Source organism: Lates calcarifer, linkage group LG16_LG22 (genome assembly GCF_001640805.2).
Source record: "Lates calcarifer isolate ASB-BC8 linkage group LG16_LG22, TLL_Latcal_v3, whole genome shotgun sequence".
In the NCBI taxonomy this organism is placed as follows: Eukaryota; Metazoa; Chordata; class Actinopteri; family Centropomidae; genus Lates; species Lates calcarifer.
This window is the reverse complement of record NC_066848.1, coordinates 23,182,594-23,208,221: the sequence shown is the minus strand read 5'-3', so window position 1 is coordinate 23,208,221 and position 25,628 is coordinate 23,182,594. Positions and strand designations below refer to the sequence as shown.

The following is a 25,628-nucleotide window of genomic DNA, read 5'->3' as shown; positions in this document are numbered from 1 at the left end:
GTGAATGCCAGCATGTAGTTGTCTGTGTTTGTCTATTTGTCATTAATAAAACTCACTCAGTCTCACAGAGTCTGTTCATAAGCCGTAACTTATTCAGAATACTGTTAAGATTGTGAGTAAACTCTAATCCTAGTAATGTTTTTCTCTGAAATCCGATCATACACTGCTAACAAACAGCTGTGGATGATCTTAATAATGTGATTACTGTCATCTCTTTTCATTTGTCACATCAGTTTCCACTGTTTCCAGGTCATATGAGAACTCTGTGTACATTTCATCATGTGCACAGTTTCTGTTTGCAAAGTAAAGGCTTACGGTATTAGTGAGTCAATAACTACAGTGCAGCATGTGTGGGTTTGTCTAAGTATGTGAGGCCCAGTTGTACACTATTGTGCTTGGACAAAGTCGGCCTGTGGTTTCATTGAACCTGATGGGAGACCAGCAACGTGACCACCTGTGTCTCTTATCATGTTACATATGTGCATGTGAACACATGCACGCACAGAGTAATCTTTAAGTGAGAATCTAGGTCAGTGTTGCAACCAGGAGTACAGCAGGGCAGGAGTGAAATCCTGGTGCGAGGAGGAGCGAAACTAACCCAGGTGGTAAGTAGGTTACAGTTCCTTATAGTTAGAAGTTTTTGTTCAGTTTTTGTAATCGCCATTTCCCACCCACAGCTCTCTCTGCACCTCCAGTCCATTCTGTCTTTGAATTTCCTTGTTTTCTTGTTTCTTTGTTTTCTCGCTATGTATTAAAGCCTGTATTAGGAATTGCTAATAAGAATCTTGTTTACTTAGAAGGCCAGGCTAAGCTGTGCTCTTAAGGCTCTGTGAAAAAATCCATTGAGAAATTATATATGACATCAGGTTTTACAAATAAAGCTGAATTGACTCATCCAGTCAAGTCAAGGTGGAGTAATCCTTCTTTAGACACAATGCCAGAGGGAGAGAGGTAGAAGGAAGCTGAGCAGTTATGATGAGAAGAGTCCATTTTATTGTGTTTTCCCTGGTTGAATGATATGTGCTTTTTGTAAGGCTGTCATTGACACTGTTATCTCTGGACTAAAGCTGCTGATCGCAGATGTTTTGCAGCAGCAGTCTATTTATTGATCCGATTATCACATAACGAACATTGGATCGTTTCCATTCCTGGAAAACTCCAAAGAAAAGCAAATGTTCCCCTCAGGATTTGATTGCTGGAGAGAGAGAGAAAAAACCCTTTTAAACAATATTTTACCAGGTTAGGAATTGACTTGTGTGGCATTCCTATTCATTTTCTGTCAATCAATATCAAAGATAAAAAGTTGCTTATAACCCTTTTTCTAACTGTATGAGAACCAGTGTAATCTGTTAGCAATAAGTTTTGTTATCCATTCTCTGTGAGTCGATCAATGTGGGTGCCTCCTTTCATATTATTATGTAATAGCTTGATCCATTGTTTAGTGCAACTTTAAGGCAAAAGAAGGTGCAACAGAAGTTGTTGAGAATCACAGAACAGACACTCAGAGAATAGTTTGTGCATATGGCCTTTTACCAATTCCATCATTACACTAATCTGAAATCCTGGATAACTTTAACAACATTTCCAAAACTACTGATCAAAGATAGGCCCAATTAGTGAATCAACTTGTATCAAATCCAAAATAACGTTTTCTCCTCTGTATTGCAACTGGTGCACAGCATTTTCCCTTGGGATAAATAAAGCTTCTTGAATCTTGAATCTTCTGGCTGATCTTATAAATACCATCCTATTTGGCTCTTCGTTCCACAAAGGACAATAAGAGGAAGAAAGTGCTGGCAACTGTTGTAAAGTAACATGTCTGTCAGTGAATTAAAGCCTATATATGAAGGGACCACGACCTGAAATGTATCCAATTTATAGCTTGTAACTCAGATTGTGAGAATTACTTCAGCCATTTAACCTGGCTCTGGTTGTTCCCTCTTCAGTTCTACCTTATTTCTTTCACACAAAGTCTTCACACATCCTGCATCTTGGTCTCAGTTGGAAAGACTAGAGTAAGAGTAAGAGAAAAACCCCATCAGTAAATTTCAACCTCAGCACTGGAAACTACTTCTATGAATATGAATCCACATGCCAAAATGTTTGACAAGGAATTAATGCAGAGCCCAGAGAGTGGCTAAAACACTCTGACTGGTAATGAATGACTTCATACATGTCTCTGGGAATGAAAAAACTTAAACAACATTTTTTTCATTAACAGTCTATCTAATGATCCTCTAATAAACAGCGGCAGTGGAAAAGGACTTAAATTGGAAGTTCTGGCACGGCCAAAGACGGTGGGAAGCAGCAAAAACGTGCCGCTGTGTAAACACACAGTGACAGGTTTGCCACTTTATCAGCAGAGGGATCTCAAACCTCTCATTTCCTCTGGAGAGCAGAGGTCCTTGGGGATTTCTCTGTGGATATGAGGCACGGAGGGTATGATGTGTGCTCCCATCAATGTTATTTCAGTGATATATGCCTGCAAAAGGTTCCAGCTGGAAGTGAATGTTCACTAAACGCAGTTTTTATCTGTTGTAATAACAGATGCTATTGTTAGCATTTAGTATCTAGTCTGGCCAACTTTTTTATTGGATTTTAGCATTCAACTCTAATGTTACCCCCTGACAGTGTTATGTAACACACTGATTAGTCCTCAACCTACTAAGCCTTAAAAGTGAAACATACTGTTTGAAAATACAAACAAATATGTAAGCTAATGTAACCACACAGGTAGCGCTAGAATACATTACATTTTCCCTTATTGCACTTACAGTTCTAGGACACTCTAGCTATTCTCCAATAAAGGAGCAATAGTGTTTCTTTAATTCCACAGCTGTGTCCCAAATCACTGTATTTACCCTCCACCATTTTAACTGAGTGTGTGGCAAAAGCCCATGGCATATACACTTCTTTCTGTTATCAGTACTGCAAGGCAGTGCACCACGTATAAATGCAAAACTTTCAGTGTTGTGACGCTGCCAGTGATGAAGCAACATGATGACAATTAGTAAGTGTTCAAAATAACAAATGACTGCTTAGTATTGAGTAAACTTTTGACCATGAATAGGGAATGAGAAGCTGAAGGAGATGAGCTATGTCTCCTACATTTATCAGCTGGTGAGATAAATTTGCCTGCAATGTGCAGCTTTAAACCTCATTCTTCTGAAGCACAATATTGTTGCCATCAAAAGTGAGTAGAGATGCCTTTTGTCAGATTCTTGTTCTAAAACTAGTCAGCTAGAAGCATTAAAAAGTCAGACATGGAAGGCTTTTTCAGCCAATTCATGCAGCTAGTGTAACCTTAATTGGAGAGATAGCTACAACCAAGTCTGCTAGCGACATCTGTAATTTCAGCTGCTAAAACTGGTGCTGGCTAGAAAAAAGAAGTCTGCTTTTGCCTGCCTCTGTCCAAATCAAGACTCATTGTTAAAAAAAACAAAAAAAAAAAAACAAAACAAGAATTTCTAGCAGCATTATATTGCCACTGTTATCATTTTAAACTTAAATGTACCATGCAACAATGGAAAAGTTGACAGCTACAGCAGCAGTAACTAAGGCTGTCAGGCTTAACTAATGGGGAGATGGGCAATTAAGTGTGTGTGAGGGTAGGTGGTTCAGTGGAAGGAGAGGAAATGCCTTTAAGTTCAAAATATGTAGCTAATATTGTAAATCATGATCACGTAACTGCAAGAGGAAAATCATAGTCCACTCATCAGCTCCCTTTGATGAGACGCTTGTGACTTTGTGCAGGCCTCGCTTTCGGTAAACGGGGTTAAGGAGTTTCCAAAACAGTCTCTCTTGCAAATGAATGTTGCATAAGGTCTGGCCCTGGGTAAATAACTGATGTATTGTGCTGTAGTGACACACACAGAGGAATGAGAGGCAGATTGTGATTTAGGTCAAGCAGTCTAAATGCTTTGGGCCTAATGACTCACCATCTGTCATTATGTTCATTATTGCCATCAGTTAGCGTTACGACATGCAAAATTTGTTACTTTCACGTTGTGCCTGAACCCGCTAATCAGGTGGCACTGGTTTCTGGTTTAGGCTTGTATTCAATTTTCAGAACCTTTTTTAGATTAAGTGAACAGTACTGATAGTGGGAATGAAAACAAGCCTTGTTTTCGGTACAGTTTAACATTAAATAAAGGTAGTATAAGACATATTCCTATGTCATAAGAAAATTTATGAATGATTACCAATGACTAAAAGAGAAGAAAAAAAAACAAAATCCAATTTCCTTTGTTTTAGAATACATTTTTTCCTTATTACTAACATCCACTTTCCTGTTTTGTTTGGACTTGGGGTGATTTGAGGCCATTCCGACTGTGTGTTTCTAAGGTGACTCAGCTTTTTAAATAAGAGATTATTTAGGTTAGTTCCGCTAGCTACAGTAACAACAGAGGTATGTGTGTGCTTGTGTGAGTGGGTCACTGTGTGTGTTCTACCCAAACAAACTCAACAGTGAATCTGTGCAGGGGTGGTTCTGAATAATCTTTTAAATACCAATTCCTTTATTATTAGAGTGAAATGCGCCATTGAGAAATCCCACTGTTACCGGGTAAACTTCACGGGAAACAGCCAACGGCATCTGCTGTTCATCTTGGAGAAGCGGCTGCATGGTGCCCACCAAAAAAACCAAACTCCTGAATGGCTGCACACAAGCACGAGTTTGAGATTGATCATTCAAATAAACATGAGTTTGTTTATAAAATGAAATCTATCTTTATTTACAGTAAACAGAGGTGTGTGTATGCATAGTCCCAGATGCAAAACACACACAGACACAGATGCACATACGGAGTCTGCAAATGAGTGCAGGAGGTGTGTTTTCTTGCTCCCCGATGGTGTTTGAGCAAGCGAATACACACATACCCCGGCTTTGCTCAGTTTGTGTGTGTGTGTGTATGTGTGTGTTGCTTCAGATAGCTCCCCCTCTCTGGTGTATGAATGAGTGTCCTGAGAGTGCTAGATAAAGGTGGTCTGTGCTGCTGCTCAGCTCCACTTACCCTTAAAGGAAGCATTGATGGGAGGACCGGTCGGCTGCTGCAGCTCCAGGACCTGCGTCCGCCTGCAGCACAGAGATGGAGAGGATGGATGGAGAGAGTGTGGAGGGAAGGAGGGGGGTGGAGCAGGGGGGGGAGTGGGTCTGTAAAGCAAAAATCTCTAACACTGAGTTTGTGAACATGGCTGGGGCTGCCAAACATCAGATCCTTCAGCGTACAAACACAGCCAAGACCTCCAGTATGTGAGGCCACCACAGGCTGATATACAGTCCACATGCAAACAGTTGAAAAAGGCTGAATGGATTTTTGATGGCCAATACATATACAAGTATTTTGAGTCTAATATTCAACTGCCATGGCTTGACTGACCTGGAAGGAAGCCCCCAAAAATGAACTGGTGAGCCTCCATTACATCCATTTTCTTCTCGGTGCTCAATAAAGAACATCAATTCTTATGAGCTCTGAGCATAACTGAACCAAACTTACATACTAACTGTCACAAAAAGTTATATATAGTCATATAGATTGACAGATAAGTCATTTATTGTACAGTTTTGGCAACTGTCTTAAGCAGCACATGAACTCATGAGGGGAAATCAAATTCCAATCTGTGGCAAAATAGCCTTGCAGATAATTGGATCCTATTCAAACTGTATTCTAAATTAATTCACGGAGCAGGATGATGAACCGCTAGTTAGCAAACAAATACACTCAGTTATGATATAATCAATACTAATAGCTTGACTGTTGAGATCCACTTGGGTATCGACACACAGACATGAAACCAAAAATGATGATTAAACTAATTAAACTATCTGCCCAAAGAAGCACCGATATGTGGTTATGTTGAGAAATGAGACCCGATAAAGCTGACTACAGTATAAACTGTAAATGACCCAGCTCTTGTGTTGGATTGGAACTCGGTTAGCAGGAAACAAGTGGACCTGTAAAGACCTCTAGTTCAGATTATTTGCATGATTTTACAGCATAAACAGTCTGCAAGCTGAACTAATAACTAGTTAGCAACATCTGCACTGACCATGAGAGTGTGAACTGTGGACACATAAGAATTCATGAGACAGCTCAGCATCTGACTAATCCCAAAACTTATCATTTTATCTCTTCATGTGACTATTTTTTTTTTCTTCAAGTTTCATTCAGTCTTACATCTTAGTCTCAGTTTCATGACTCATGCTTCAAATCTATCTGCAGTCATGTTTCCATGGACTTTGTATGCAGTTGTGCCTGGTTATTTCCTTCAATCTCAAGTCACAGAGGTCTTCACAGAGGAAAATGTGACTGTCAGGCTAGTATCACAGCCTAAAGGAAATCTCAGGGTTGCAGGTTTGATCTCCAGACAGCCAACAGATGTTACTCTGAACAGTTTCAGGTAAACAGAAAGCACAAATACAGATCACTGCTAACATCATCTGTTCACAAAACTCACAGTGAATCATTGGATATGATTTGACTTCACCCCATGTGTCTTTCATCATCATGTATGATGAAACTATCTGCCCAAAGAAGCATTGATATGTGGTTATGTTGAGAAATGAAACAGGGCAATCTAATGAGCTCAGTGGAAAAAACTGGATCACATTAGAAAGAAAAATAGAAACATCATTAGTGAGCACACAAACACTCATTTCCTCTGGCTGGCCAGTAGATTGTATCAACATACGGCTTTTGTTTGAAAGCCACAGATATGAAATATGGACGTGAGTAAGAGCACTGCAACTAGACCGAGGAGTACTAACCAACACCCCTCCTCTTCTGTTAGGACACACACACACGCATACATATATATATATATATATATATAGAGAGAGAGAGAGAGAGATAGAGAGACAGAGAGAGAGAAATACACATTGCCTTACTAGCACCACATCCGGGACTAGGTGACCCTTAGCCCCCTTTAACTTTCTTCCAGATGTAGGTCAAACCTCAAAGGTGCACTGAACCAGAGAGGCCTCCATACCTTGTTTTTATTGCTTCATATGTACTAATGAGCATTCATAATGTATTCTTATTGCTTTATGGTTACTAAGTGATGCATTACAGCCACATGCAAAAAGATTATAGATACAAATGATAATCATCAAGAGGGTCAGAGTTCCTTGACTTTGTATGAATGGTAGATACTGATGTTAAAAGTTTGTTATGAAGGAAACAAGACTAAGAGCAGTTATTGCAGCTCTGTGCAGCTGTTAGGCACAGCAGTGTTTTAAACTAAATGCTTATGTCAGTATGCTAACATGCTCCAAATGACAATGCTAACATGTTAAGGTTTTGGTATAATGTTTACTCTGTTCATTATCTTAGTTTTGAATGTTAGCATGTCACATTAGCAAATCACCACTGTAGACAAAATACAGCTTAGATAGGAAAGCCAGGTGGGTCATAAACCTAAGAAGTAGAGAATTTAAAATGTTGACCTGATGGTGGTGCTAGAAGAAAAGTCAAGGGATCACCAAAGTCATTAGGGTTCATCCTCTGCAGATCTTTAATATATGTACCAAATTCCATTGTGATCCACCCACTAATTACTAAGATACTTCAGTCTGCAGCACAGTGGTGGATTGACAGACCAACATTGCCCCTTTTTAGAGCCACACTGCTAACATGGCTTTAAAGCAAAGCTCGAGTAAAAGTATTAAAAGTCCAAAACTTTTCCAAGAGCCGTTTATTTACTCTGAGAAAAACACGTTCTCAGATTAAATTCAGATAATACCAAATGTAATGTCTGAACCAGGAAATGATACAACAGGCTCTAATTAGCGAGGAAATGCAAAATCAGAATCATGCAATGACACAAACATACTGTCATACTGTACCGTCTAGTATGCATCGTAAAAATATGGGTTTTAACATGATTATTATTTGGCAGGTGTGTATCAAAGCACAGTTTAATAAGTAGCATGTGTTAAACTGAATTAGTTTGAATAATGTGACTGGACTAATTGGACTTAAAAGGTTCTGTGGTGGGAACTGGTCAGGGCAAAGGTATTTATGTAGTTTATGAATGTAGAACGCTTGCCTCCACTGACTTCTACAATAAACATGGCGCCGATGCATCCTGAGTACATTATACAGTATGTCTCTATGAAATGCTGTATAGTGCAGTATAGATATGAAAGTCATAAAGAGTGTTAGCAGGCCTTCTGTCTTGCTGCATGACAATCTGGGCCTGGCCTTGAGCCTGGGTAATCACGGAGCGGCCGAGCTCATTCACAACACTAGCTATACCCGTCCTACACAGCCACTCACTTAGCATAGTTATGCTATTTGTACAGTATAAACATTTTGGATGATTATATGTAATTACACAGTGCAACACGGGTGCACGGACATCCACACTGACTCACAAACACATATGTCCTTGAATGGATGGACATAAACCTGACCTTGGAGATTCTCTTCCATGCTGAAAAGTGTTTACTGAGTAATAAGGCAAATGAAAGAAGTCAGGAGCACGCTCACCGCCAAGATCCTCTCCAAATAAACACCCCAATTAAATATTTTCATGTCAGTCTCCCCCACTTACTGCCATACTCCCTTCTCTCTCACTCCCTGCTCTCTCAAACCGCAGTGCTGACCATGAAGCTTCATTCATCACGGCCGAGATCTCATGTGTGGCTCACTCTGTCTTTAACACGATTGGTCAGAAAGTGTAAGTAGGCCATGCAATGTCAACACACACTCCCAGCATTCACTTCTTCACCAGTCCCACCCTCTCGCCTCACAGATACTTCCTTATCGCCCTCTGAGCTCGGCTGCCAATCATGTGTTTGGAGCCCACGCCTGGCCTAAGTAAAGCTCCTTACTGAGCTAGATAGGACATGCTAAATTTTACAGCTATGTCTGTCAAATACTTAGGCTTGCGACTTTCATGCCTGCCCTTCTGCAAAAGCTGAGCGGGCAGAGTGTGTGACACATATAGCACTGAGATAGTTATTGTTATTTTCAGGCTCCTCTCTTTCATATATAGGTACTTGAACTGTTCACTAATCAGATCCGTTTTCAAAGGTGCTAGTTGACAAAGCGGTGCTATAGATAGATGTTAACTGTTTGCGCTACTTTTTATAAAGGTGTTACCTTTTCATCTTAAAGTGACAAGTCACTCTTGTGCTACTGTTATAGTGTGTGTTAGCAAATGAGAACATGCAACTTTTGAAAGAAGACATTATACAATCTTTCTGTCTCTCAAATGAAAACTTGAATCCATAAGCTATAAAACCCTTGCCAGGTTCAGTGCACGAGTTGGTGGAGACCAAAAAAGAACTAAAAGGAGAGTGAATATTGGACTGACGTCATCACTTGATAGGTTGTTATGTAACTGACATACATAACAACTGTCACATTTGTGACTAAACTCGTGCTACTGGCACACTCGTTTTTAGCATTAGAATTAGCATCATTGTGGCTGTTAATGGTGGCCACAGTGAAGTGAGTGAGGCTAACACGTATAATAGTAGCAAAATAAAACACTAGACAGAGGTACGATAGCTCTAAAACTAGCACTTCTGAATAACTATATACAGATGGATGACAAATTAAAGTAACTCTCCTGGGATGATGAACACCACTCTTGTAAATAAAAATATTTTCCTTACAGTGTTTTGATGGTGGTGGAGAGCACTGTCTAACAAGTCGCTCCAGAATGTCCCATGGCTTTTTAACTGGGTTGGAATCTGATGACTGCGAAGGCCACAGCAGAGGAGTCACATCATCTTCATACACACTGGTTAATTTGGTGACCTCCTCATGCCCTGTACGTCCACACATTTAATCATTTATATTATTTTCCTAACCTTAATTTGTCAAGGGATAATTAGCTTTCTGATGCACAGATTTGGGAGGTTTTCTTCCTTGTGGGGAGTGGAACAGTGTCTTATCTTTTATGGTAAGTTTACTGTGGTGTCTGCAGCAGATTAAAGGGCATCCAAGAATATTCTGACCTCTGAAATAAAGCAGTAGGAGACAGAATTAGAGCCAGGCCAGGTTAGCATGTGTGTGTACCTCATTAACCATACCACAGTGAAACTTCCACCCACGTGCTCAGGCTGGGCTTCATGAATCTGGAAACATCCTTATACAGAACTGCTTGCCTAAAAATGGCCTGGCCGGGCCCTTAATGGTATTTACACCCTCTGTATTATTTACATTTGGAAAGGAGTGAAGAAAACATGTTTTATGAGAATGTTCCACCCGCAAAGACGTGATGTCAGCGCCACAGCCTCATATACAGGGTGGGGCGAGGTAAACACTTCTCCCATCTTTCTCTCTCTGTCATTTGCAGGGGTCAGAGAAGGTAGAGCGAGGTGCGACCGCCTCTCCGCTCGCCGGCTCTCTCTGTTGATTCATAGATTGAGCTCAGAATCGGGGCCTGAACAAGAGCCAGGGGCCAGTGTTAGTAAACTGTGGAGAGACCAAGGGAAGTACCTCATCCGACACACACACACACACAGCTGAGGGTTCACACTGTGTGAATGTGCAATGAGTGTGTATGTGCAATGCAAAAGATTCTACTTCTACATTGCTCATACACGCGCACATGCACACACGCCGTGCGCTGAAGAGCCACAAGCACTGGTGGTAAACACTCAGGCCTCTCACAAGATGCTCTGTAAATATTTACAGCTCGGCAGGCGTTGAAGGGAGAGGAACATGGCAGACCGTGCAGCGCCGGGCCGAACGTGACCGGCCTCAGCCAACTCCCTCCACCCCACGCATCTCCACCTCCTCCAACCCCCATCGCCGCTGACCATCACCGGACTTCAAATCCACTGGGCAAACAACATAACCTTATTCGGCATCTGTGCGCTGTGGCTTTACCTTGGCTTACCTTGCGGCAGCTGGAGGGGGGGGGGTCACCTCAGCTGAGCATGGGGCCCAGAGGCTGCTTCCTGAAAATAAAGTGAAGATTATGTTTTTAGCTCCTCACAATAAAAGAGACGGTGGTAAACTGAAGGCTAACGTAAACCTGTCAGTGGTCACAGTAAGGTGAGTGGTTAGGAATAAACAAAGAAAGGTTATATTTTCAGACTTTAAGATTTTCATACTGTCTGAAGAGTTTGATACTTGTGATGTATAAACTGAATTCAGTATCAGTATACTGCGTGTTGAGTTTTCTCTCCACTATATCACTGTATAAATCTGTTGAGGTTTTTGTAATTTTCCACTTTGCCTGATAGCCACTGGTAATCCCCATACATACATTAATCCAAGTGCCAATTAAAGTACACTGGCCCATTGAATTTAGTGGTCATCTAATAAACTTGTTATGTAATCTTGTCAGAAAATCAATTCACTATATATACATTTAGCAGACACAAAGCATCATTAGCATTCATGTTGAGTTGCGGCTGTGACTACCTGACAAATCTAAGCACAATATTCACTATTCCACCACACCACCTCCTGAGAAAAACATCTGGCTCCTGAGCTACCAAATGCTCACCAGCTAGTTGCTATTCCTCTGATAAAATCATTGAAATATGTTAGCTGTGACATGCTAAATATAGGCAAAACTGAATGAGTAATCTCTGCTATATTTATCCTAAGTCTACTAACATCAGCTGCCATAAGCTCCTGGTCATACCAGACCATGTAAAGCTGGAACAGCAAAACTCTTGCATGTATTGAACTGAAAGAGGGTGTGTTTCATTGCTTATTGATTCAACTTTTCACATGTAACAAAAACAACCTGCTATTTATTTGTTCAAAAAGTACATGGTGGGGCTTTAAGTTACAGTCCTCACAGGCCTCCAACTGGCTCTGGATCCAGATTGCTGAAGGGATGGATCCCATTAGACTGTAACTCTCTGTCTTGTCTCTTGCCACCTTTCTTATTACCTAAAGAAGGACTTAGACATCATCTGCCTTTATATTACATAAGGTTACAGCAGTAATCAAATAAGAAAATTAGCCTCTAAGTGACCATTAGATTTTTTTTTATTGAAAGCTGCTAGGAATGACAGCTGCAGATGTTTGTTTGAATCTCATAGTAGTGCCAGTTGGGTGGGGTTTCAAGCCAATTTCACACAAGGAACACATGCACATACTACACATTGTTTCATTGTGAAACCAGAATAGTGTAAACATACAGAGGGGGCTTGTAAGGGTTTTTCACTGACTAGGACACCAGTGACTCGGGGCCTTGGAAGCAGGAGGGGCACTTAAGTTAAAACAAGAAGCTGTTTATTTTCACTGTAATTATAATTATAGCTCATTAAAGACAGGAAGATTTCTCTTAAATCTCTGTAATCTTTTACTTTTATTACTAAATCAATGAGAGCAGAACCTGGGGGGTTGTGGGGGGATGGATCAGATCAAATAGAAGGTTAAGGCCTTAGCTTAGAGTCTAATTGGGTTTTTTGACACAAAGATGATTAACAACCTCTGCTCTCCACTTTCTATTTGGCAAATGTCCACCCATCTGGCATCCATGTAGGTTAAAACAAAGTCTAAAAAGTATGTGCTGTTACTACTTGACCCCAGGTCTGGACTTAGCATGCCAAAACAATACCAGGACGAGCCGAGCTTCCCAGTGCAGCAGTGGAACACAAATAGTAACTTCTAGAAGCCGCCACTACAGAGGAGAAGGGAAACTGACGGAGGGGGAAAAACAGCAGGACGAAGAAGAGGTGGAAATGGGTGGTGGCCAGGAAGTGGGACTCTTCCTGCCCTAATCACAAGTCAGAGAGTGTTTCCTTTCATTGTAGGAGCTCCAAGATCCCATTAACCAGCAAGACCCCTGTGTGCACACACTAACACCACTGCATACACATCCTTATATAGAAAAAGTTCAAATCTTCTATAGACACAACACATATGAACGTTGATACACTCAATTAAACAGTATATGTGGGTTTGTTGATTGACACACTAAGACACACACACACACACATATCCCCACACACACACACACTGAGTCACAGGTACATGGATCCTACTTGGCAGGGCTCGCCGCATTGTGCAGGCCTTTGGCTCTGCTCTGATAAACACTTCATTATGAAATCCTGAGGACACAGTAAATATTTGCCGGGGCGCTTATCGGCCTGCCTTATCTTGGCATGAACTTCAGGCACCACATGACTCCTGGGCCCTTTATTTTCTTAATGCCTTTGCTACGACTGATAACTATGCAGAATAGCCTGCAGAAAACAGTTTTCTTTGAAAGGCTCCTGGAAATCGAGGCACCGCAAACAACAGGGGCTTCATGCCGAAATGTAGGCCAGGGCTTTTATTTGGTCTAGACGTGACCGAATATGACACTCCAATCAGGGAAGGGTGGAGAATGCATTTTGCCCTGCTATGGCCTGTTGAGTTGCAAAATTCACTACTGTCCCTGTTTTACCTGCTCAAGCGACTGATAGTAGAAACACATTTACAGCTGCAGAGTTAATCAGTCATGGGCTGATGGCTGGTGTTCAGTTCCCAGACAGATACATCCATTCAGCCTGTCCGACCTCAGGACACAGTGATATCACTCACAATAACAGGTTTCTGATGGCTTACTTTGAAAGATCAATGAGCAAAACAACGTATAGGATCATCCAAGAAGGGCTGATCCAGGGCCAGTTGCCCTTGATTCAACCCTTCTTGGATATCTATGACATGGATAACTGAGAATCTCCAAGGACAAAACATAAAGGATCATTCAGCGCACTGATTTGTCATACTTGTGAGCAGTCACTCCATGTGTAAGCCTATAGAACACTCAGCTTAGTGTCTGTCATTCACTTCTTAACCTCAGTGGTGGAAGGTACCTTTACTGAAGCACTGTTATGCATTACTGAACTATTTCCATCAGATTAAGATTGTAACCTGTGATTCCCAACATTGAGTGAGACCCTTGTAAAAAAGCACTTGAGGCCCCTTGTCTTTTGTCAGATATCTATGTTGTGAGTAGATTCCCTTCTAAAAGTCCAAAACAATCTTCTCCTACCGCTGCTAAATCCTCATATAGACTTAAAGCAGCTGTTCTCTAAGGATGGAGAGGATTTGCTGAGTGCCAGTGTACACTATGTCAGAAAATGGGATCATTATGCACGACTTATTAAAAGATTAAAATCTTATCGTGGTGGCAAAGACCCAGACAGACTAAGGGCCTGAGCTACCAGCACAATTCAACTTACTTTCCTGTGACTACAACACACTCTGCGCTCCTACACATTTTCCATTTTAAAATTCCAGACCTCATTCCTCAATCGGCGCAGACATATCTCTCATCATCCTCTGTTTATAGCTGAACATAACACATTATGTAATATTATGTACATTTGATTCAGGGCTGTCAGTTTCTGTGGTGGTGTGGCTTTCTGTGTTCATAATCAGATTATAGCTGTCACAGAGCATACCTACAGTTCAGTTCTTCCTTTGTTGGACAGGAGACGGGAATTCAGTTTGTGCCTTTCCCTGGAAACTGGTCGGTGCTTTTACTGTACGGAGAGGACAAGGGGCCGAAACTTCCTGCACAAGACCCCCTGAGGGTCCCAGGCCAAGTAGTGTCACAGGGCAGATAGGGGTCTACTGTAGGAAGGACACACTGCCTCCAAGCAGTCACGCTGAGAGATGTGGTGTGTGTGTGTGTGTGTGTGTGTGTGAGCAACATGAGAACCAGAACTGTCACGCTCCTGAACATCACCAGTTCATGTTTTTGATCTGGATGTCACACCTGTTCAATTGTTATACTCAGATATATAAGAAATCACAGCATGGCAGTCTGAAACTTTTTCAAAATGATTTTTATTGGGAGAACTACAAAAAATGTACAGTACAAAGTTAACAGTCTCACACTCAATTTGTAGTGAACTGACTCCCCAAAAAAATATTACAACTCTCGTTGTCTTTTTGTCCGTTTTTTTGTTACATTCAAAAAGCTTTACTTCTGATAAAGTAGTCAAAAGTACATAGTGCGCATCCCCCTGTACCTACTATGTACAAACCAAACGTGTTCATCCACTTCCCTCTCCAGCAAACTCTCAAGACTCAGACTAGATTTCAATATCAAAAAAAAAAGAAAAAAGAAAACAGAGCAAAAGGAAACCAAAATAAGAGGAATGGGGATTTAGAGAAAGGTTACGGTTGTTTATCAGAGTGTCTGAGTGGTAACAACCTTAAAAAAAAAAAAAAGTTTCAGAATCCAACACTACATTCAGTTCAACCTGTGTATAAAAAGATGCCATGAAGGAAAAATACTTTATTTGGTTAATTTTAAGGCATGTCAAGATGGTGAACCCCTTAGGCACTACACAATAATACTGGGGCACAAGGGATTGCTACATTCTTTAGCACGTGGCTGGAATCACAGTGTGACCTCGTGCAAACAGAGAGAAAAACAAAAATACTTTTTGGTTAATTTATTGACTTGGGTTCTTTGTCACTGAAGTCTGATCTAGATCAACAAAAGAAGTAAGGTTTGGACGGTCTGTACAACCACATTGTTTATACATTCTACAGAAACATCTAAATAGGGATCCTCAAAAAAAAAAAAAAAAAAAAAAAAAAAAAAGCCTTCTACAGCACTGACACACAACCTCAGGAGCAAACAGCAATCACGCAAACTTTTTTTTAATAAACGTAAACAAGGAAACAAAATTAATGAAATAAATATCACATACGTTCTCTTAAATTAAGATTTTTTTTTACTCATTTACAATAAAAATAACCAAGTGAAGTTACAAAAAAGGAGAAAAAAAAAACGACAAAATATATATATTACTGTGAAAAGAACATACACTCCACTTTATGCAGATTAATAATGGCGATCATAATTTAAACATAAAAGAATATAGATCTATTGCTTCATCATACTTGATAAATACAGTATGGACACAAATTACCAATGTAGCCTATACTTTTTTCACAAGATAATAAATAAGTTAAATAGTCCATAGCCAGTTATGCACTGCTATGTAAATCACTCAAAAACAGCTAAAAAAATATATATTCAACCATCAGCAGTGATTTCCCCAAACAAACCCAACTCAAGAGTGCTTTTTAACCAAGCAACAAACTAGACTAACCAAACGAACCACTGGGTGGCGCTGGGAGAAGACAGATCTGGAATGGAAGTTGAAGCTTTCAGAGAGGAAGGAAAAAAAAAATAACACACTTTGATAAAGAAAAAAAAAAATGTTACTTTGAGTCAAGGCATATTCTTGGCAGGATGGGAGGAAATCTGAAACCGCTTACAGTCTCTTCTTCTTGTCAAGTCATGTTACACACACACACACATCTAATCCCAGGAAAAGTGTGGCTTGCCTGATAGAGCAAAAGGGAGAGGGGGCTGCCATGAGCCCTTGGGCAAGGCACTGATGGAATGCCTTCTGTTTGCTATCTAAGTTTTAATACAGCTATATTACATACAGAAAAAAAACTAAACTAATGCCAGGTCAAGGACACTTAAAACTGTATGAAGCTTTATTGATCCCTGTGGGTGAAATTCTCTTCTCTTGCCCCCCTCCAGGGAGGTCAGAGCAGGGTCAGCACCCTTAGAGCTAGTAGGGATTCAATGTCTTGCTCAAAGGCACTTCAGCAGGGTGGATGCTGCTGAAATGGGGCGAGGTGGGGGCGAGGGGGGCTTAACCGGGATCCTCTGCTTGAAGGACAGTCTACCTCACTCACTGACACCCCCCTGAATTCTCAACCCACCCCGCCAGACCCGTCCATAAATCCATTTGAAAACAAAAACACGATTAGTCATCTGAAATCGACAGCCTGCTGAAGATTGGCAAACGTCTTCCAGCGTCCAGACTCGGCGACTCGGAGCCGCTGAGGCTCCCAGAAGAGCTGAGGGACCCGCTCGCATAGCTCTCCCGGTCAGAGAGCGAGTCTGGCGGGCTGGGAGGAGGCTCGAACACCGGCGACTCGCTGAGGCGGCGCAGCGCCTGCAAGTGGCTCATGTTGTAGGTCGGAGGGGAGGGAGGACACACGCTGCTCTGCATGTTCCCGTAGTAGGCACAGGCGGAGTGGTTGTTGGCGTAGCCGCTGGGGGTGTGCACAGCCAGAGGGGCCAGTAAGGCTTTTAAGTCCTGTCCGGGGAAAGAGAAGGCACTGTTGATGCAGGACACGGAGTTGGGGGACAGCACTTCCTCGTAGAAGCTGGAGGCTGAGGTGCAGGAGGAGGCGGTGGTGGGTGGCGGTGGGGTCCGGGACGTGGGGCTGTCGAGCAGGGGAGATTCGAGTCCATTGTGGGTGGAGAAGCCGGAGAAGCTTAGGCTGTGGTGAAGCTTTGGTCTGTCCCTCTGGGTGTAGCCGAGCTGCTGCGGCGGCAGGACCTCCCTCTGGCCGTAGCCGCAGAGCTCGCGAGCTGACCTGGGCTCCCCCGTCTGCACGTTAGCGTTGGCGGCCGGAGCGGGCCGGCGCTCGTCGGCGTTGTGGATAAAGTGACACCGGGGACCGTAGGGGCAGAAACCGATGGTGTGGAAGGTGCGGCACGGCTCAGTTTTGTACTTAGGGTGGCGGGACAAGCTCCTCAACTCGTGGTAGCCGTGGGCGAACTGACATTTCTCCCCGTATTTGCACGACCCGTTCTCCTCGAAGGGCCGGCACAGCTCGGTCTTGTAGCGGGTCGAGTTGATCTGAGAGCCGGGCTTCTGCTGCAGCACGCCACGGTCTCCGTTCTCGCTGTAAGCTCGGTCGCGGAACTTGTTCTCCTTGTTCATGAGGGCCGTGGCGCTGCTGTTGCTGCTCGGCGTGTTCTCCTTCAGACTGTAGGAGCCCATCGAGTATTTGTTGCCGTTGTTCATCGCCTCCACGTTGCTGGTTGAGTTTCTGCGGAAAAATCCCGGCGTGAAGGAGCCGCCGGAGCCCGGAGTCGTGACCGGAGCCCCCACCGCTTTCTTGTCCAGCATGCTGTTTATGTGGAGGGCGTTCATGTTCATGCTTTTATCTTGCTGTTGGAAGGAAAAGATACGAGTTAGCAATGCACCTGTACCAATTCTGAGACCATTTGACCACATGGTATGTTTAAAACAACTTTGTTTGCCTGCAACATTACAACTTGTTGCAGCTGAACGCATGCTAACTCCACTCGGGTTGAAGCATGCTAATTCAGCCACAGTTCAAGCGTTTCACCCTGAAAGCAAAGCGAAAAACTCCACGTATTTAGTCAAGTTTCTTTTTACCTTGTAAAGCATGTCCATGTCGTAGAAAGCAGACAAGACGGTCGCAGACATCTCTTTTCCCCAAGTTTGCTGTCGCGCTCCCTCTTTCATGGAGGACCGACCAGGATCCTTGAATGCGACGAGCGGTAGTTTGTGCCACGACTGGTTTTGGTTGTGGAAAAGTTTTGAAAAGTTGCTTGAAAGGTTTATGTGCAGTTTAAGTCCACAGATGAAGGAAGAAGAGGGGATAGGTTAGTACTGTTCAGTTGTAGGTGTTTTTTATTTCCTCCCCTCGAGAAGCGCTGAGCCAGAGTGCTTCACTGTGCGCTCTCGCTCCTCTGCGTCAATATAAACGCTTGGCGGTGGCCAGGGAGGGGCGAGCTGAAGTCGGGGCAAACTTTTGCGAAGAGCCGCCTCTTCCATTCACCGGTTGGCCGCCTATTCTTTAACACCACGCCTTGAAATCCAACCCCAGCAGCCCCCCCCCCCTCCCCCCCCTCCACACACCCCTCAAAAAGTTTTTTTTTTTTTCTTTTAATCACACAACCAATTTTGTGGAAGTTGGTTTTGCTTTTTGGGTTGTCTCTCGCTGAGAAAGAATGTAGAGCCATCAAGGGAAGTCTACTCTGCATGCAAGCTGCTCTCCAGCCAATTAACCATACACATTTACACCTGGGTCCTCTTCTGAAGCTGTGAGTGGAGGGAAAGGAGGAGGGGTGGGGGCTGGGTGAATTTAAGTGAAAAGGTAAATGGTTCCTTAACGTTTCTCCATCTAGAAAAGTCCAACAGTTTGAGCCAGTGACAAGGGCCACCCCTCTAGCTTCTGGACCACCACACTTGGAAGCTGACACATGTATTTGTAATGGAAGGAAACTCTGCCTCTGCCTTACCCTCCCTCTCCCTCTCTCTCCCTCTCTCTCTCTCCCTGTGGATGGGGTGAGACCACAAGTATGAGCGGAGAGGAGTCCAGGCAGAGTGCAGTACAATTTTTAGAATCCACTGGTTGCATAATCAACTTCCACAGTGCAACAGCAGCCTATTCCAGTCTTCTACACATGGAAAAATAGACAGTTAATACCTGCGGTGCTCAAATGACCTACTCTTCTATTATGCAGAAGTTAAACTTCATAATCTTGACTCTAATCTACACTCTAAGATTAGAAATCTGTCTCTTAAAACACAAACCAGCCTGAGTCATTAAACACAGAGTGAATTTGCTTAAGTGAAATCTTTTTAAAGCACTCTCAGTTTCTCTCTAACTTGTTTTTCCCCCCAATGTCAGAGCCCAGACTGCAGGAATGTGGTTATTCCTCTCGTACAACGGCGCAACACTGCCCCCATGAGAGCAAAATGAGAACTGACTATAAAAAATTGGGGCGCCATCTGCTGAGCAGAGCTGGAGCAAGATTTAAAGGTACATTCAGTACAAATGAGCTGTAATCGTGTTATACATTTATTCATTTCTGAAGCAAATCTGTCTTTTCTCAGATCACAATATCTGATAAAGATCAGAAAGTGAATTGGTCATTTCTGCAAAACCTGCTTCCTCCCTTCTCTCTAATGATAAAGCCACCCGGTCGCCACGGTCCCTTCTTTGTAAAGTCAAAGAGTGCAGTGTGGTTGCAATAAGCTGCCCCCCGTCTCAGCATGATGTAACCCTCCCAGAATGGCAGAATGTTCACATGAAAATGTCAAACTACTCCACTCTACTCTTGGAATTATATCAAGTTTTAAAAACCACAGTGGAAAGATTGCAGAGTTGGCAGCAGAGCACGGGACTCTATATCAGGGTTCCGAAAGGCTGATATTTTGGTCCAGAGGGTGTAAAAACATTGTGCAACACATATCACCAGAAATTGCAGGTTTCTGCGACACTGGTAACCATTAAGTCTTTTCCATATAGGATTATAACTGAAAGAGTGGTTTAAAAATGATTTTCTTTCTGTGACATGATTCAATATTCTCTTATGTGCTGAATGGTTTGGTTGGAGGAGGAAGGAGGGAGGTTAAAAAAAAAAAAAAAGGGAAAATAGCAACAGGCGAAAAACAAGTGACATAAGAGCTTGGAATCTACTACTACCAACCCTAAAATTAGGCTGAGGGCTGCCCCAGGACTATTTGCGCTTTGCAAGTTGTGATAAATAGTTTAATGTGAAGGACAGACACAGCGAGGCTCCTGAGAAATCCCTTGAACATGTCCCTGTCCACAGAAACCGCTCTCCCATCACACGGCTCTGTTTTTATTGGGGGATGTCGGGCTGTTCCAAAACATTACATCAGTTTTACTGTAACTGGGAACATGGCTACCAGGGAGAGAGAAAGGTCCAGCTCTTAGAGCGGGGCAGTGTGGATCCACACACACATTTTTACACACACGGGAGGACAGTAGTCCATTGTGCCGTCCTCTTAATTACATAACCAGAAAAAACTAGAGGGAAGCGTAAAAACACAGTCCAATGGGAAGAATCCTGCAGTAAATTAAATATCACAGGAAAATAACACCTCGTATAAACATACAGTAGAAGTCAAAGGGTAAACTGAAATACAACTTTGGTGACGTGTCAGCGCAAACAGTTGCTTTCACAATCCCATGCCTTGGTCATAAAGCTCGGCCCGCTGCACAATCACACCATTGAAGTTAGTTCTCGAAGCTTTAGGCACTGAGTTGTTTTCTTCCAAACCTTAAATCCCTGGTAGACATGGAGAAAGCAGAACGCTCTGTTTACTCAATACTGACACTGTTGAAATTTGTCGTGTGACACATACCCACTGATAAGAGAACAGTGCATTAAGTGTTGTTGTGCAAAAGCTGTGGCTGAATTATTGTTATGGCTTCACAACTGCCAGACTTCTCCACATGTGTTCACATAATATTAATATCATCTTTGTCTATTTCTTCTCTTTCCTGCCTCTTTACAGAAATATCAACATTAAAGAAGCGAGACATTCGAGCTAATCTTTTCTTTTAGGAAACATAGCACATTGGAATAGATAAATGTAGTAATTTGAGACATAATCTTTATTTCAAAAGATATCAAGGAACAGTAATTATAAAAAATGCAAACACATCTGGTAAACAGTGAGAGCAATATTTGTAAAACAATAACAAGTACAGAGTAAAGAAATACAATTGTTTCCTTTACTTCCTTAATTTGATAATAATAAGACTTGATCACAAAGCCAGTCTGTGGTCTAATGTGTTGGTTCACTAAAGCTGTTCATTCATTTATCTGAAAACCTTCCCTTTTGAAATATTAGAAAGTCTGACTTTCCTTTACCTCAGCCTCTCCAGCACATCCAGAGCCAGCGTGGCCCTCTGGTGCCGCAGCGTCAGCCGGGCATGCTCCACGGTGCAGGAAAACTGGGGCAGGACAGGGAGGGAGTCCAGGGCCTTTTGGGAGCTGAGGGCCTTGGCTTGGGCCTGGGTTAAAAGTGCTTGGAGCTTGGCTTGGTCTTGGCTGGTGGTTCCTGAGCACTGGGTCTGCTTGAAGGTCAGGATGAGGGAGCTGAGGTTTCCGTGAAGCAGCTTCACCCATTGGACAGGCTCGGCCCACAGGTTAAGATCCCCCTTCTCAAACAGGAAGTCTTCCTCATCCTGGTCAAGAACAAAATGTCAGTTAACTGGAGTTTAATTTAAAGCTGTTTTGGTTGTTTTTTTTTTTTTGGTCACTTGGAAGCAGTGGAGCAAATTGTCAACACACAGCTGACATATTATCACCTTTTAAAGAAAAACAGCTCTATTTACAAATCCAACAAACACAGGGCAACGTTAGTTTGAATTTTCAGTCATGTTCCTGGTCACCTGACAAGTTAGTTCTGTTTCTACTAACTCCAGAGGGAAACATCTGGCTCTCCACTATGTTCACCAGCTAGTTATTAATTTAGCTTGAGCTTTTTTTAGTTTAAATAACCAAATCACTGGTATAAAGCAGTGATCAAAACAGTAAAGTTGTGGTCTGGAAAACCAAAACAATGAGTTAAAATGTTAAATATTAAAATGCTTTAAACTAAGTGGACCTGCAAAATTCGGTGAAAATTCTCTGTGGGTTCATCAATACAAGCAACACTGTTCACATAACAGATAATAATTTGATCCATTGTTAATATAATATATATGCTATTGAGTAGCACAGCTTTAAGAAATTTAGCCCTGGGCTTTAAAGCTGAAGATATCAATCAGCCACAAGAAGCCATAGTTAAAAAATACTTAAAGTTGTGTCTTACACTGTATCTCAACAGAGTCAGTGGAAAGAACCCAGCAACTAAACAGAAACCAAAACTAAACAGGCAGCTAAACACAGTGGTTGGAGTGAAGAAACCTTGGTGGCTATAAAACGCCCAGCTATTTTGACTGCTACTATGAGCAGAGCAACAAAGAAAATAAGATATAGTTCTATCTGTTCCTGTGATTCTACACTTTAGACACAATAGCCCCTTTTATACCTCACCTTTTAATGGTGAGCTTTTCATACAACCTCACCATTCTGTATAAATAGTACAAATACGGAATGAGGAGGAGCATTATGCTGAACAGTGGAAACAAGCAGAGGGTCCTCTGAATGGCATTATAGCTATCTAATGTTAAAGCAACCTAAATCATAGGTTTACAATAGTGTTAAGCAGTGCTCTACCTTAAAACTCTGATAATAAAATGTTTTCAAAAATGTTTTCCTTCAGCACTATGAATATGAATATGAAACCATGACAGTCATATGTTTGCCTTAATGGAAAACATGACAAGTACATGCAGTCTTCTGTCTTAAACATATCTTGGTACAGTTTGTGATGTTCTTGTACCACAGTGTAACAGTGTAAGCTGTCAATATGTATCAGCTTGATGGTCATTAACACAGATTCCTGGACACTCATGGTACTCTGCTCCTATGTGACTGAGTTACTTGAGCGATACTCACCAGACTGGAAGCTTCGTCTGCAACTGCCTCATCACTGCCCTCTTCATCTCCCAGCAGCCACTCTGTCAGAGCGAGGGAACCTGCAGGAACCTGTCCCCACAGCTCAAACAGCCTGCACAGGAGCCCCATGCCTGAGTCCATTGCTACTGGAGGACACACGGACACACCTGTCATATCTGAGGACAGATGAGACAACATAATTATATAAAGTCTTTAAACATTGTTTTACACTTAAAGTTAAGGTTAAAGTTCATCTTTAGAATGACCTGAGGACCTTCGCATTTGGATCTAAGGTTATGCTCAAGTTCATAATGAGGTTAGCGGTGCAGGCATACAACTGAAAAGAATGTTCATAAATCCATTACTGAGTTTGGATGTAATGCCCTTCCTAAACTCTTTGTAATTACTAGCTAGTGTTAAACTATTGATTTATGAAACTGGATACCATTAAAACTTAGGAACTAGGAAATATTTTAGCAAGTACAGACTTTAATTATGTGTAAATATTATCCTAGCTTGCTCTGTAGCACTGTGTCAAACACGACTGTTAAAGCCTATGTAAATATAAATAAGATTTTATTTTATTTATCAATACACTCACAGACAAACACACATTTCACAGGTAATAATTTGAATGCACTTTTGAATGGGTAGGATAACATGCATTGTAAGCTAATGAAACTGATATTATTTGGCCATTTAGTCTAACATTATAGTGTTAGTTTTTCAAATGTAATTTTAAGTGATCCTAGTTTCCCACTTTATTTGATACAGTTTTAATAAAGTATCAGGCCAGATGTGTTGACCATGTTCCATTGATTACCTGTTTTAACTTTACACAGGTCATATATTACTAAGCTCACGTTTGTTTTGTTAGTAAGCTGGGTATGGGTAAATGGACATGGGTAAATATTTAGTAACTGCTTATCTGAATGTCAGAATTCAGTGTTTTAATTTAGCATTGAATTTAGTTTGAGTATTTCTTTACTTAGTAGACATGCTACAGTATTACTAGTGTGTGTGGACTAACGAGAAACTGGTGCACATTCCTTAATTATCCCCTTTCAACCTAAAAGTGCCATAACATTCATTTTGTCAGCAAGCTAACTTAGCTGACAGGTATTCCTACCTGTTACTGTATTTGATTTAAATTTAATGATGTATAAATCTCCACTCAGTGGACACTATAATATATTATATATAAATTATAATGTAACAATGCTAAATTTACACTTAAGAAGAAACGGTGCATTAGCATTCATCACTTTGGCTATGATGGATGATACTGGTTAAGAAATTTGCTAAAATGTTAGAGTTCTGCCTAAATTGAAACACTGGTTAGTCAACAATCACTTTGTTAGGCTTTAAAGAGGGAGGCACGCAAGTCACCAGGTTTTTGTCAGCTGTCTGAAGTTACCTGATTTCTTAAAAATCATAGCAGGAGAAACCTGGTTTTCCCAATCAAGGTGGGGGATTAGTAGAACGTGGATACCATGGCTAGATTTCTGCTAGAGAAAACAGATTTCTCAGCCGTGTACATTACGCACAGGTTTTCTAAATGGGTCTCTACACAGTGCATGTGAATGACATAGTCCCGGGCCCACGGAGTATCGTGTGATGCGGTGGCATGAAAGGAAAAACCATTACTTGCAGTGGTGTGTCCCCGTATCCAAAATAATTAAATCCAAAGTCTGACTAAAACTCAAACTGAAATAAATAATTCTAAATAAGTCAGTTTCCACAGCTGAACAGTACACTATTTGTAAAATTCAGACGGATTTGCACTCCAAGGAAAAAATGTGTGCGTGCACGTCACCGCAAGTCCAAAAACAGGGAACAAAGTCTTTAGTCTGTAGGATTATCAAATATGAAATAAATGTATCAGGCTTGGTTCAGAAATGTGGCAGGCGGTAGGGGAGAAATCTGGAGTGTCTGCATGAAAACAGAATTTTCTGCCTTCAACTGACTTCAACTGTCTCAATAACTTTGTCTCTTGTGGATATGTAACCGTTGGTGCTTGAGAAGCAATGTTTGAATGATGCAGAGATGACAGTATGTTCCAAACTTAGTGTGAATGTGTGCGCATGTGTGTCTTCTCTGGGCTTGGACAGCCTTCTGGGAAACAAAACTATAACTCATATAACCAACCACCATCAGGGTGTGTATAAGTGGATTCAGAAATATTCTGCATGTTACACCAATATGCGCATGCACACACAGAAAGAACAAATGTTCAGCTCAACTTCCTATTTAAATGTTAATGAAAGGATGGATGGATGGACTGCCTGCATGTGTGAATGTAATGTTGGGTTTTGCCACTACTAACTCCCATGAAAAATAAATGTAAATGTACTGCTTCTACACACACACACACACACACACACACACACACACACACACACACACACACACACAGCCCTGTCATGGGCCTATACTCTCATTGTGTTAGTGTTGTATGAGACAGTGGAGGAAGTGTGAGTGCAAGAACACACACTTCAAACAGAGGGAGAACATAATGTTCAACTTAATTCACCATCTCCAGTTGTCCACGCGGGAACTATCTGACACACAGGTTGTGTGTGTGTGTGTGAGTG

General features: G+C 41.8%; 2 protein-coding genes and 1 long non-coding RNA gene across 3 annotated transcripts in view; 1 reads left to right on the top strand and 2 right to left on the bottom strand.

The window, feature by feature from the left end:
* Nucleotides 1-360: 360 nt before the first annotated feature.
* LOC127143404 (uncharacterized) lies at nucleotides 361-10,974 on the top strand. Its single transcript, XR_007814787.1, has 3 exons — nucleotides 361-605; nucleotides 9,625-9,780; nucleotides 10,309-10,974. It is a non-coding gene; the product is annotated as an uncharacterized LOC127143404 (long non-coding RNA).
* A 3,767-nt stretch (nucleotides 10,975-14,741) lies between these two features.
* On the bottom strand, nucleotides 14,742-18,479 carry zfp36l2 (zinc finger protein 36, C3H type-like 2). The gene is made up of 2 exons (XM_018678660.2): nucleotides 18,143-18,479; nucleotides 14,742-17,911 (listed from the first exon to the last, which is right to left on the bottom strand). The coding sequence occupies exons 1-2, from the start codon at nucleotides 18,230-18,232 to the stop codon at nucleotides 16,712-16,714; spliced, it is 1,290 nt and encodes a 429-aa protein (XP_018534176.1). The 5' UTR covers nucleotides 18,233-18,479; the 3' UTR covers nucleotides 14,742-16,711.
* Nucleotides 18,480-21,117: 2,638 nt separating this feature from the next.
* thada (THADA armadillo repeat containing) overlaps nucleotides 21,118-25,628 on the bottom strand; it is an 86,602-nt gene continuing 82,091 nt past the window's right edge. The window contains 2 exon segments of the mRNA XM_051076651.1: nucleotides 21,118-21,716; nucleotides 23,035-23,210. Coding sequence (XP_050932608.1) covers nucleotides 21,396-21,716; nucleotides 23,035-23,210 — 497 coding nt within the window. The 3' untranslated portion in view covers nucleotides 21,118-21,395.

What these genes read in the sequence shown, in the direction of transcription:
- zfp36l2 (XM_018678660.2), bottom strand. Translation starts at nt 18,232, where the DNA reads ATGAAAGAGGGAGCGCGACAGCAAACTTGGGGAAAAGAGATGTCTGCG. An exon ending in ACATGGACATGCTTTACAAG is followed by an intron (nt 17,912 to 18,142) that starts GTAAAAAGAAAC and finishes TCCTTCCAACAG; the next exon opens with CAAGATAAAAGCATGAACAT.